Source organism: Aythya marila (assembly GCF_965140915.1).
Source record: "Aythya marila genome assembly, chromosome: 10".
In the NCBI taxonomy this organism is placed as follows: domain Eukaryota; kingdom Metazoa; phylum Chordata; class Aves; order Anseriformes; family Anatidae; genus Aythya; species Aythya marila.
The window spans coordinates 1,658,390-1,670,534 of NC_139051.1; the positions used below are offsets into that span (position 1 = coordinate 1,658,390).

General features: G+C 59.7%; 1 protein-coding gene across 1 annotated transcript; it reads right to left on the reverse strand.

Annotated features, from left to right (window-relative positions):
* Positions 1-2,664: 2,664 nt before the first annotated feature.
* On the reverse strand, positions 2,665-7,456 carry BHLHE40 (basic helix-loop-helix family member e40). Its single transcript, XM_082768354.1, has 5 exons — positions 7,164-7,456; positions 6,953-7,022; positions 6,673-6,780; positions 5,873-5,996; positions 2,665-4,948 (listed from the first exon to the last, which is right to left on the reverse strand). The coding sequence occupies exons 1-5, from the start codon at positions 7,241-7,243 to the stop codon at positions 4,089-4,091; spliced, it is 1,242 nt and encodes a 413-aa protein (XP_082624480.1). The 5' UTR covers positions 7,244-7,456; the 3' UTR covers positions 2,665-4,088.
* Between the last annotated feature and the right edge of the window lie 4,689 nt (positions 7,457-12,145).

Here is a 12,145-nt window from a genome sequence, read left to right on the forward strand (position 1 = left end):
AAATAAGCAGCTCCTGGGGTACATGCCTGTAAAAACCACCCAGTCCCATCGCGCTCAGTTACAGGAGCTTTCCAAACAGGTGGTGAAAAGCTAAAATTATGTGTGTCTGTGTCCTCGCCGGGGTTAGGGAGGGTCCTGGCTTTCAGGAAGGCTCCTATCCCACTGCCACGGGGCTGGCAGAAAACGGGACCGAGACAGTAAAAAATTCACGAGCATTGCTTTCCTTTTGAGGCAGTCCCGTGTTCGTATTCACCAGACCACCTCCAGCATCTCCACGAGTTCCTCTGATCTGCTTCTAACCAGGCTGCTTCCTCCCATTCGCTTTTCTTGCACCCGGGCTTTATTTTTCTTTTCTTTTTTTTTTTTTTTTTGAAAAACTAAAAGAAAAAAAAAAAAGAAAAAAGTGTATCTTCCTTGCCTTCCTTCAAGGAGTTGCTCGGGAAGCCCTATTTATGGGTTGAAACGCTGCTGAAAGAGTTATTGCCATGTTATTCAGCTGTTGTGCCAAGCCTGCATGGGGATCGGGTTTCTGCTGAAAGGGTGCCAGGCACGTCTTTTTCCAGGAACCAGCAGCCGTATTTAGCCTCCGGCTGCACATGAAAGACTGCAGTCGGAAACGTGACATTGTGTCAACATTTGAGGCAGGTCAGAGCTGGGTGAGACCATGAAAACAAGGCAGGGGAACTCGGCACGGCCCGCCACGGGCTGCGGGCACCTTGGCGCGATGCCGCCGGGGACGGGGACGGGGTCGGGGTCGGGGTCTCCCCGCAGCCCCGTGGCTCCCCCGGCCCCTTCCCGGCCCTGCCCAGCCCCACAAGGATCGGGGAGCTGCCGGAGGAGCTGGGCAGCCCCAGCAAAGGGGCACGGAGCCCCCGGCCCCGCGGGGAGCAGACGAGGGCTGCTCTGCCCCGGCAGCTTCACCTGTCCGCCTGGCACCGTGCCACGCCGGCGAGAAAATACCCAGCCCGTAATTAGCGCTGGCTTCCTGTACCAATGTTATCTCTTCCACTTGTTTTTTTACAGCTCTTTCCTCCGTCACCGGGTTTCTGAGGCTCCCGCGAGCCCTCCCACCCGCGGCTGAGGTGGGCCAGAAGACGGAGAGCGAAGCGGGCTGAGGGCTGTGGAAAGGAGCCGGGAATCCAGCAGCTAACGAGGAGCCGAAACGTGCCTGCGCCGAGCACCGAGCGCTGTCCCCAAAAGGGGGTTAAGTGCGGTTGCCTTCAGCGGGATCAATATTTAGCTGTAATTAAAGCAAACACAAGCGCCGGGGCGTGTGGCACACCTCGGGGGGCTTGGGGGTGCGGGGATAGCTCAGCACCGGCCCGCTCCGGCCCCTCACCGCCCGCCAGGTTTTGGGACTCCTGCCCTGCGAAACCCAGAAGCGCCAGCCAGGTGCCCACACGCCGCGCTCATGCGCGCACGTCCCCGTCTGCTCGGGGTAAATTATTAAAGATTCCCAGCGTCTGTGAGCGGCACGCAGAGGGGAGGCCACCGAAGGCCGCGGTGGCACGCGGTGGTTAACCCCATCCACCCCGCTGGAGGGGCTCTGAGCCCCTGCACCGCAGCCTCCCAGGGCAGGAGGAGCTGACAAGCACGGCCCAAAGCCTCCTCACGGACCCAGGGCAGGCACGAGGAGACGGGGCCGAGCTCCTTCACCAGTCTTCGCTGGGATGAAGCTGTGGTGCCAGCCCGGCAGCCCCCAGGCCTTGCCCATGGGAGAGCTGTGCAGAAGGGGTGACACCAGCCCCTCGCCAGCCAGAGGGGCCCCCCGGCACATCCCTGCACCCACACACCGAGGATTTGGGCTCGCTGCAGACCCGGGATGTGATCCTGGCCGAGGTGCTCCAGCCAACAAAGCTGCTGCTGGCACCAAGCTGCTCCTTCCTGCCTCTGCACGGCATCGCTCCAGGCCTGACTGGAGCTGCCCAGGGCTCAGCGCTGCTCCACAGCCCCAGGGGTCGGCATCCAGCACAGGGCTGGGACCGTGGTGACCCGCGGTGACACCCCACGAACCTGCCCCAAAGGGCTCCGAGACGTGGCCATGGGGCACGGGAGGCAGGAGAGGGGAGCAGCGCCAGGGCTGGGGAACAGAGGCAATTTCGGGAGGCAGCTTGGCAGCTTGCTTTCTCCCGTACCTGGGAGAAACCAACGGGGGGAAGGTGCCAAGGCGGCCGGGCTCACCTGGCCCAGGACTGGAAGCGGTAAGGGAGGCGATCCCCGACGGTGCTGATGGAGTTCAGGGACTGAATATCCCTGGTGACACAGGCACCCGCTGCCAAGGACCAGCCCGAGGAGCACGGGGAGCCCGGGTCCCCTGTGGGACCCCGTCCTGCTGCCAGTCATTGCTGGATCGAGCCCTGCAAAACGACCCGGATCAAATATTTAAAAGCACAGGAGGCCAACCCTTATCTTCCACAGGAAAAGAATTATTTTATTAAGTATTTTTAAACAACTACTTAACATTTACTCGAGATAAAAATATGTACAATATCCCACCTTGAAGAAGGCTCCAAAATATAAACACTGTACCTCTCCCTAGAGAAAAACAAAAAACTCTTCTCTTCAAAAAAAAAAAAAAAAAAAAAGACAACCCAGAAACAAGAATACATTCATATTTCTCACTTCTTTTATGCTCAAGTAGTTATACAAATAATAGACATCTGAAACGTTTTACCTTTTAATATATTTATATAATATATATATATATTTATAACAGGATTTTACAAATAAAGGCAACAACTGTATACCAAAAAAAAAAAAAAGAACAAAAAAAAACAACAACAAAATAAACGTTAGAACACAACCTGCAATCAAGCATAGTGCATCTCAACAGCTGGTGCAATGGGAGGATGAAATGAAAATCCATACAACAGTTGTTCCGGATACCAGTTCTCAAAACCAGTAAGGAAAAAAAAAAAAAAAAGTAAAAAAAAAAAAGTAGAGCACTGCACTCTGCAGTGAAGTTTGTTTGTTTTTTAACAAAAAAAAGCCAAACTGGACACGATGTTTGCCTGCGGTGAAAGACCCCTGCAGCTCTAGGATTGAAGGGGACAAGTGTCACAGCCCGAACCCTCTGTTTAATGCGGAAATGTGGGCCGGGGTTTGCCAAGGAGGCTGAGGAACGTGGATGCTCAGGCCCCGCCGGGTTCGGCTCCTTCGCAAACCCCAGCCCTTCGCTTCTCAAAGGCACTGGCGGGGCAGGGCCAGCGGGCAGCACCGACCCCTGCACCCCGCTCCTGACCTGCCCCGCTGCGCCCCCGACCCCAAAGGCCGGCCACGGGGGCAGGCCAGCAGCGGGAGAGGCCCCGAGTCAGGTGCAGCAAGCAAAGCGATCCTTGGGATATTTTCTCCCCTGCCCGGCCCAAACTAGCAGCTCAAGTTACAGGAAGGGGCGCGTGTTAATTTATTTTTTTTAGATGTACGCCATGTAAAGCTTCCAAGCAGCATCTACCTTTTATTTATTAAAAAAAAATATATATATATATATATATAATCAGCAAAGGTGTGGAGAGAAACCCGTCTTAAATCTACCTGAACCACTGACTGTGCACGACCCGCCAGCGACCGCCGCGCTGCTCCTCCGGCACGTGCAGGGACCGAGCCCCAGCACCGGCACCGAGCGCGCCGCCAGCCGGGCACCACCACGGCCCGGGCTCCTGCGGGGCCGCTGCGCTAAAAGCCCTTGCGAGAAGTACCATGGTTTGAGAGCCACAGACCCCAAAACCTAGATCTGCCGAATGGAATTGTTTTGTTTTTTTTTTTCACAGCTTTGAAACGTCATCGCAGCTGACAGAGTCAGCTGTTGTTCTGCGGGTGCGGAGAGGGAAGAAGTTAAGGGGTAAAGCATAAAACCCTTTTGTTTTTTTTTTTCTTTCTGTCCTTTTGGAAGTCGTTCTGAATAGCTAACCTGGGTGCATCCTTCATCCTTCTCCAAGCTACCTGACAAGTCAGAGAAAAGGGGATTTAGCTTCCTACGCGCGGTGAACCTTATCCCCACACCTCAGTCCAGCCAATGTACAAAAGTGAAACAGTCTCAAACTAAAAAAAAAAAGAAACCAACAACAGAAAAATGAAAGGTCACGCTGCGCTCAGTCTTTGGTTTCCAAGTTCAACGGAGGAATCTGCTTCAAAGCTTGAAGCAGGGCCGAGGAGTCGATGGGGGAATGGGCTGGTACCGGGGAAGGGAGTCTCTGGGGCATCAGCAGAGGGGGGGAGATTTTGTCGGGGTTCATGAACCCCGTGAGCGCTGCGGCGGAGGCCGGGAGGCTGGGGTACAGGACGGGGACGGAGGCTGGGTACCAGCACTTCTCCAGCATCGGCAGGTAGGCCGTTGCGGACGGCGGGATCAAATAAAAAGGCAGGCACAACGGGGGCTGGTGAGCGTGGGGGCCCAGGAAGCCGTTCGAGGAGCCCATCATGTCACTGCCAAAAGGCCCTTCGTCTTCAGGCGTCTCCAGCCTGCTCCTTTTGGCCGGCGGGTCCTCAGTCTCTTGCTTAATAGAGCTTATTCTCTCCTGGACAGTGTATTTCAGATCGGTATCCTTTTTAAAATACTGCTGTTCGGATTTGGAGTCACTTTTCTCCAGCTCGCCCCCGTACCCGCTGTCTGTGTCTGTGTCGCTGCCGCTCTGCTCCCCGCTGGAGTGCGCAAATGTCCTCTGGATCACGGGCACGCAGTTCTTCCCGTGCCCCTCGGCCGCTTTGCTCAAGGAGACGGGTTTCTCTTTCAAGTCCACCATTTTAGGAGGGATGTCTGCGGCCTTTCGGCCGGCTCCGCCCTGGAGCACCTCGGCGGCCATGCGGTGCAGATGGCTGACCAGCTGCGACGACTTCAGCTCCTTGCCGTTCTCGTGCTTTGCCAGGTATTGCAGCATTTCCTTGGCACACATCTGGAAGCCGGATCGAAACATTTCCTGGCTGGAATCAAGGTTTCTTGATGACAGGTCACCTGAGGAAACATTAACAAGAGAGAAATTAAAAATTAACAGCGTGCTTAAATAGTTCCATTACCAGCTCCAAGGCGCGCCGGGGGCGATGCCAAACTTTGGGTGCCGCACAGGGAGCGAGGCAGACGTGACGGCCAGCCTGAATCCTGCATTCATTTCTGCACAAGAAGCCGGTTTACCGCTTCTACCTCCCTCTGCCCACTTTCACATACGCACTTCCAATTCTGCGCTGCCTGCATGAGCCCTGGGAACCGGCAGGGGGGAGGCAGCGGCCGCATGGCGCCCGCTGTGCGGGCAGGAAAGCTCCGGAGCCGCGGCCCCGGGCGAACCCGCTCCAGGGGCTGTGCTCAAAGCTCTGCTGCACTCCCCGAGGCTGGCAGAGCCGGGGAAGGCTCCTCAGAAAAGCTAAATTTTACTTATCAGATTCACGTGAGCGCCACATGTGAAAACAGAAGGAGGAAGTACAGCTCAAGCACGATAAGCTGCCACACCGGGTCCCCCCTTCGCCTGCAGAGCACAGGCAGCGAGCTGACAGAGACCTGCAAAGGTGCTCATAGAGCAGGTCTCTGTGCATTTTGAAAGCAAAGAAACACAACTGGACTCGATCCAAAGCTCTTGAACGTGAATGTAAAGATCTGAATGGCTTTGGAGAGAACCTCACAGCAAACCCCAGCTTTAAATAAAACTACTTAAAACCCACTTTAATTTTAAAACAACTGCACAGTGCACTTGAGACTGACCACACTGAGAAAAGCATCTATTTTTTTTTTTTTTGCGCAAGCTCACAAGCAAAGAGAGAGAAAATGAAGGCGATTACAAGAAGTGGGTCCTGCCTCCTCCCTTCTCGGGAGCGAGGTGCCACCACTGCCTCCCAGAGACCCAGCAGAAAGTCACCGAGCGCGCACCGGCACGGTGTGACTACTCACCCGCTTGTAAACCGTTCTGTAAAGCAATTATTTTCTGCTGCTGCTGCTCAATCAGGTTGGTCAGCGCTTTCACATGCTTCAAGGTAAGCTCGAGAACCACAGCCTTCTCCAGGTGACCCAGGGTCTGCAAGCAAAGGGACAGGTTGGCACCCGCCGCCGCTCGGCTGCGCACCCGGGGCCTGACGGGGCTGCCAGCGTGTCCGGGGCGGCGGGGCAAGGACGGGGTGACAGGGGAGCAGGGGACAGGGTGGAGGGGAAGAAAAGGGCAATGGGTGGTGTGGGACAGGGCAGTGAGCGGCTGGGGATGGGGTGGAGGGCAGCAGAGGAAGGGGAGGTGGGCAGCAGGGGATGGGGAGGTGGGCAGCAGGGGATGGGGTGATGCACTTTGGGGCAGAGGCTCGGGGGCAGCCCCGTGCCCGGGGGATCCCCGCTGCCCCCCCCGCAGCCCCGGGCACGCTCTCTGTGCAGGGCACCCTGCGGCAGGCAGCTGCGAGGCAGCCCGGGGCGGCTGTCAGTGCGCAGCACGGGGATTTTCGGAGCGCCTGGGGGGACGCAGAGAAGCGAGTCCCTCTCCGTGCACGGCACCCCCGGCACCGCCACCCCCCCGGGCCGGGGCTCTGCGGGGCTGTGCGGGGTTGTGGGGGCTGTGGGGGCTCCGGGAGCAAGAGCAGGAGCAGGGGCAGGGGCAGGAGCAGGAGCAGCCCCGGTCCATGCGCCCCTGGGGTGGCGGTGCCGGGGTGCGCGGCGGGCAGGGGGGAGCTGGAGAAGGGGGGGGGGAAGCGGGTCCCGGCGGCACCCACCGTGAGCTTGAGGTGCTCGGGCAGCAGGTCCTTGAGCTGGGCGATGCACTCGTTGATGCGGTCTCGCCGCTTCTTCTCGATGAGCCTGTGGGGCAGCTTGTAGGTCTCCTGCGGGGAGCGGCGCCGGGTGAGCGCTCCGCACGGCCACCCCGCGGCGCCCGCCGGGCTCCGGGCTCCGGGCTCCAGGGGGGGGCTTTGTGCGCGTCCCTCACCCCCTCCCCAGGTTCCCGAGAGCCGTCGGGACGGGGCTGGGGGCAGCCCGGGGTCCCCCGCTCCTTACCTTGGTGTCCTCGCTGCGCTTCAGCCCCCTCCTGGGCTTGTACACTTGGTACATGTGCGCGAAGTCCAGCCTGCACGGGCGAAACGAAAGCAGCCAGGTTACCCCCGGGGGCCGCGGCTGGGGGGTCGGGGAGGGGAGGGGGCTCCTCTCCTTCGCTCCTCTCCTCTCCTTCTCCTCCTCCTCCTCCTCCCCCCGAGCCCGCAGCCCTTACCCCGGCACGTCGCCGCTCTCCAGGGCGGGCAGCTTGCCCAGGCAGGCGGGCGGGGGCTGCGCGCTGGGGATGCGCTCCATCCTGCGCGGTGCGGAGCCGAGCCCGGGGTAAAGGGGAGGGAGGGGTGGGGGGGAGAGGGGGGGGCGAGGAAAAGAGCTTCGGGCAGAGCAGAGCTCAGGCCGGGCTGCTCATGCCGTGTCCGCGCCGGCTGAGGAGCTCCGGGAGGCGGCGGCCCGGGTTAAATGCGGGCGAGTGGGTGGACGGCGGCGACGTGCGCTACCCTGTGACTCCCGGCACGTCTGGCGGCCGCCGGGGCGGGCGCGCCGGGCCGCCCCCCCCCCCCCCTCCCTCCCCGTCCTCTCCCCGTCCTCCCCCCGTCCCCATCACATGAGCCTCACGTGGAGGCAGAGCCGCCGCCGCCTCGCAACGTGCCGGGGGGGGCAGCAGGAGCCGCCCCCGGGGCGCACGGGCTCGGAGCCTGCGGCTCACGGCGGCCCCGACGGAGCGCACCGCGCCCCGGACGCCTCCGGTGCTGCCCCGCCGGCCCCGGGGGCACTGTGGAAAGGAGGGGGGGGGGGTGCCCACCGAGCATCTTCCCCCCCTCCCCGCACTCATCTCATTTCCCTCGGGGATTTGGGATTTTCCACCCCCCGCCCTTCCTTTGGAGGCACCCCGAAAGGCGGAGGGGCGATGGGGACGCGCAGCCGCCGCGGGGGGCTCGGCTGGAGGGGGTCGGGGGTGGGCTCGGGGGGCTTCCCCCAGCGTGGGGGGGGGGTTCCCCTTCGGGGGGGGGTCTCCCCTCCTGCACAGCATCCCCCGGCTGCTGGGTGCCAGCTGTTGCAAAAGCGCCGAGCGTGGCTGCGGTGGCGTGTACCTGCCAAAGCAAACCTCTCCTCCCGAAGGGCTACGGTCATTTTTCCCTGCCGAGCGCCGAGCAAGTGGAGGCAAGCTCATCAGATAAAAGGCGCAGGGAGCGAGATAAGGGAATGGCAGAACTTCAGCGGGCTGCCTCTCTTATCGCCCGGGTCCTGGGCTGCTCCACGTAGGGAGGAATCTGAGGTCAGCAGCTGTTACGTGAGAGCACCAAGAGGCTGGATACCGGAGCTGGACGCAGCCCTTTCCAGGCTCACCGGCCTCGGAAGGTGCCTGTCGTTACCGGCAGGAATCCCAGGAGAAATTAGAGCCTTGCAGAAATCTGCTGGCTGTAAATGTGAGTTGTTTTTTTTTTAATAATAAAAAAAACCCAACCACCTCCTAAACTCCTTCCAAGCTCCCAGCTGCAGCACGCGCAGCCAATGACGGAGCTCAGAGCCCAGAGGAGGCTGGGGGGTGCCCCAGGCAGCCCCAGCACTTTTGGGGATTTTGGTCCGAGCCTGCAGACCTGGCGCTGGTTCTGGGATCCCCAGGGGCTGCCGTGGTGCTGCACGCCCAGAGCAGTGCTGCCGCAGAGGAGGGGGCTCGCCTGCCCCCAAAAAAAGCGCAGAGGGGCAGGGTCACAGCCCCGGGCTGAGGGCGCACAGCGGGGCTGGTCGTGCGTACAGGCACTCGGCAAGCTCAGTGATAACCATCAGAAAGCTGGAGCTGCTGTGTTTGTCCCCTCCTGCAGCATGGGGGACGGTCACAATCAGAAATAATTGGGGGGGGGGGATCGGGTGCTTCATCCTCTTTCTGCCCCCAAGACCCCAGCTGCTGTTTGCCAAACAAACGGGGGACAAAATTGCGTGCAATTTATAATCTGTCCCATCGCTGACCCTCTGTCCGAGGCAGGAGAAATAATCAGAGCTCGCTGCAGCTGATTGCTGATGAAAAATGAGGCTTGGGGCCAACCTGCTCTGCATTTTAAGTTCAGACTCCCTGTACGTGGACAGCTTCATGCCCATGAATTGTCTGACTCCTGCACGCTCTTTCAGATATTCGGTACATTCCTGCAGTGGGTGGTGAGCTACAAATCAGGGTCAGAGGTAATCCCCAATTATTTAGCCCTTTTGCTGTTCTCGTGCTCGCCAAACAATCCTCCATATCGGGATTTACTCATGACCTTAAGGGAAGTTGCCAAGGATTTAGGAGTCCCCCTAAAAAGAGGACCCGAGCGAAGCCATCGCATTCTTGGGCATCAAGTTAGATTGCCGAGCGTTGAATTACATTTTCCCCAGGATCAGCTTTCATAAGCTGGGGCTGATGCAATCATCAATTTGCCGTCTCGATTTTGTTTGCTGAATTATTTCGACGTGGAGGGCTCCTCCGCAGCGCGCGCGCGCGATTAGGGCAGCGGCGAAACGTTGAAAAAGGCTTTAATTTTCTAAAGCCACGAGGAGAGCAGCAGGCCTCCGCAGGCTTGTCTCGGAGGGGCTGAGTGTCACAGGATAGCAGCAGCTCGCGTCCCGCGGGGATTTGGAGTTATTTACAGACGCACGAAAAGGCAAGGGTTCGCAGCTTGCTCCCGAGGGCGTGCTGAAGGGATCGGGTTCCCGCGGCGGCACCTTCCTGGGGCGCTGCCTCCCGGCACGGCGATTTGGGGCGAAACGTTCCAAAAATCCCCGGCACCCGCGCCTGATGGGAGCCTATGTGGGCAGCGCCGGGAGTTAGCAGATGGGTTGTGGATTCGGGCTTACGATAAGGTTACTGAGGGTGGTTTTGTTTTAAAATGTCTCTTACTTAATATATCCGTGAAGGCCAGGCATGTGCCTGTGGCCTGTAATCAAATAGCCGGCTCTCCTTCCCTCTCATTTCCAGCAATCCCAGCTCAGGTTACTGGCACCGGAGGTTAGAGGACAGCCGTGGCTTGGGCTGGAAGCGAAGGGCAGGCGGGCAGGAGGCGCTGCGTGGCGGCTCTCTGCTGCCGGCACCCACCAGGCATCCCCAGCGCCCGCCTGGTTATTCCCAGGGCTCTGCAGGAGGAGAAGCGCGCCGGGAGCCACGCTGCCTGCGGGCAGCCCTCGTGCCCAGCCTGGCACGTCCCCAGCCACCAGCACGAGCAGGCAGGGGGGGCATCGGGGCACTGCCAGCCACGGGACACGGCCAACCCACGGGCTGAGCTGCACAGCCCTGCTCCCAGCCCACGCAGCGCACGCCCTGGGGTCTGCAGCCCCCCGGGTGCTGCCCCTCCTGCTGCAGCCAGAGGGGCACTGCGTGACTTAGCAGTGCAGGATGTGAGGAAGAGTTTGTCATCCGCCAGGGCTCTGCCTTCTTCCTCTGGTAGCCTGCAGGTAGTTGCAAAAGCTTGACTTGATGGCGAAGCGCCGTGGTTTCAGCCCGGTGCGTGTCTGACTCACTGTCTCAGCAGCACAGCTGGCCGCGCTGCCTCGTGCGATGAAAGGAATCGCCCGCGAGTTAGGAGTTGAGATTTTGTGTTTCGTGACATCGTTTCGGGCTACCACGGACCGCGTTTGGACAAAACGTTGGGAAAATCCGGCGAGGGCTGCTCTCCCTGTGGTGTCCTGGGCAAGTAAATGGCAGCGGGTGGCTGCTGGGCACGTGCGTGCTGCGGGCAGGACGCTGGCAGCGCTCAGCGAAACTTGCCTGCGGACTATTCAAATGAAAGCCGTTCTCCTCCGTGCGCGGAGACGCTTGCCAGCACCGAGTGCAGCAGTGGGAGGAATCCGTAGGTGGAAACTATTTGGAAGTGGCAAAATTTGCGGACATTACAATTCGTAATAAGAGACTTTAGCCCACTTTGAGACTCTGTTTAATAAAACATCCCTGCCTCGCCGTGACAGCCTGCCCTGCCCCACGCTGCGAGCCAAGCCCAGGCAGCCAGGGCGCTCGCACTGCTTACCCAGCTCCCCGTCGGCTGCCTGCCCCATCGCGTGAGAACGAGCCCTCGGCACGCTCCGCACACCCGCGCGCCTCCGCGGCACCGCCTGGCCCAGCAGCGGCACCGCCTCGAGCCCTGTCTGCAGCCACCACTGCAAGAGGGACTTTGGGGCTCGGCCACGCACCCCTCTGCCCGGCAGGACTTTGGGGGACAGGGCAAGGCCCCCGCGTCCCCGGTCGCCGGCCCCAAGGGTCGCTGCGGGGCACAGGGGGGACAGCTGCGGGTGCAGACGCCGTGGTGCCCGGGCGCTGCTTTTCCTCGCGGTGACACAGCCGTCTGGTGAGCGCTCTGCACAATGCTATCTGATCACGCTCGCAGCTCTGCCTAACATCAAACAGTGAGTCAGCGGCGGAGCCTCATCAGATGTCTCCGTGCCTCAGCTTTCATATCTGAAAAGCAGAAAGCACGGTGCTCTGCAGGTATGCAAAGCAAAGCGAGGCGCTTTCAGATCTCTGGCTTAGGAAACGCCTCACCTTTCAACTGCAGCATTATTTATTTTTCACTGGCATCCACGCACCCCGGTAAGAATCAATACCGCGGGAGCTCGGCGTCTGGGTAGATTTTGTTCTGTCTGTGGGATGTGGGGAACAGCAGCTGCAGGGCCACGATGCATTTCCTCTGAGTCAGTCACATTAAAAGCGTTCCCAGCCTGCTAACTGGATTTAAAAGATTTCCCCCAAAAAACAATAAAAGATAAAAACCAAGCAGGCACAAGAAGGGAGTGGGAGCATTGCAGAGCGTTGTCCTTCTGGTTCGTGTCAGGACATGGGTGGCTTAAACCTTGGCCCCACAGATGAGGTCTGTGCGATCCATGTGCTGCTGATGGCACAGAAGGCAACTCCTGGTCAGTCCAGGGGGACACAGCTCCAAGCACAAATGTCACAGCTGGCAGGCACAGAGAGAGGGTCCCAGCAGCTCGTGGCAGAAGTGAAGGGCGAGGGTGGCACACATGGACATGGCCCAGCTTGGCAGGGACGCTGCCAGCCCCCCTTGCTGGGGATAAAGGCGAGCGAGCCCAGGTGCAGCGGGTGGGCTCGCTGAGCCCAGCCTGCACACCGCAGGGCAGTAGCATCACACCCAGGGCACCTGCTCAGCAGCACGGTGCACGTGGCTCCTCCATTGGGAGAGGGAAAAGGACCACAAGAATCCGAGCACACTGGTTGTCAGT

What these genes read in the sequence shown, in the direction of transcription:
- BHLHE40 (XM_082768354.1), bottom strand. Translation starts at nt 7,243, where the DNA reads ATGGAGCGCATCCCCAGCGCGCAGCCCCCGCCCGCCTGCCTGGGCAAG. An exon ending in AGCGCAGCGAGGACACCAAG is followed by an intron (nt 6,781 to 6,952) that starts GTAAGGAGCGGG and finishes CGCTCCCCGCAG; the next exon opens with GAGACCTACAAGCTGCCCCA. An exon ending in CCGAGCACCTCAAGCTCACG is followed by an intron (nt 5,997 to 6,672) that starts GTGGGTGCCGCC and finishes CTTTGCTTGCAG; the next exon opens with ACCCTGGGTCACCTGGAGAA.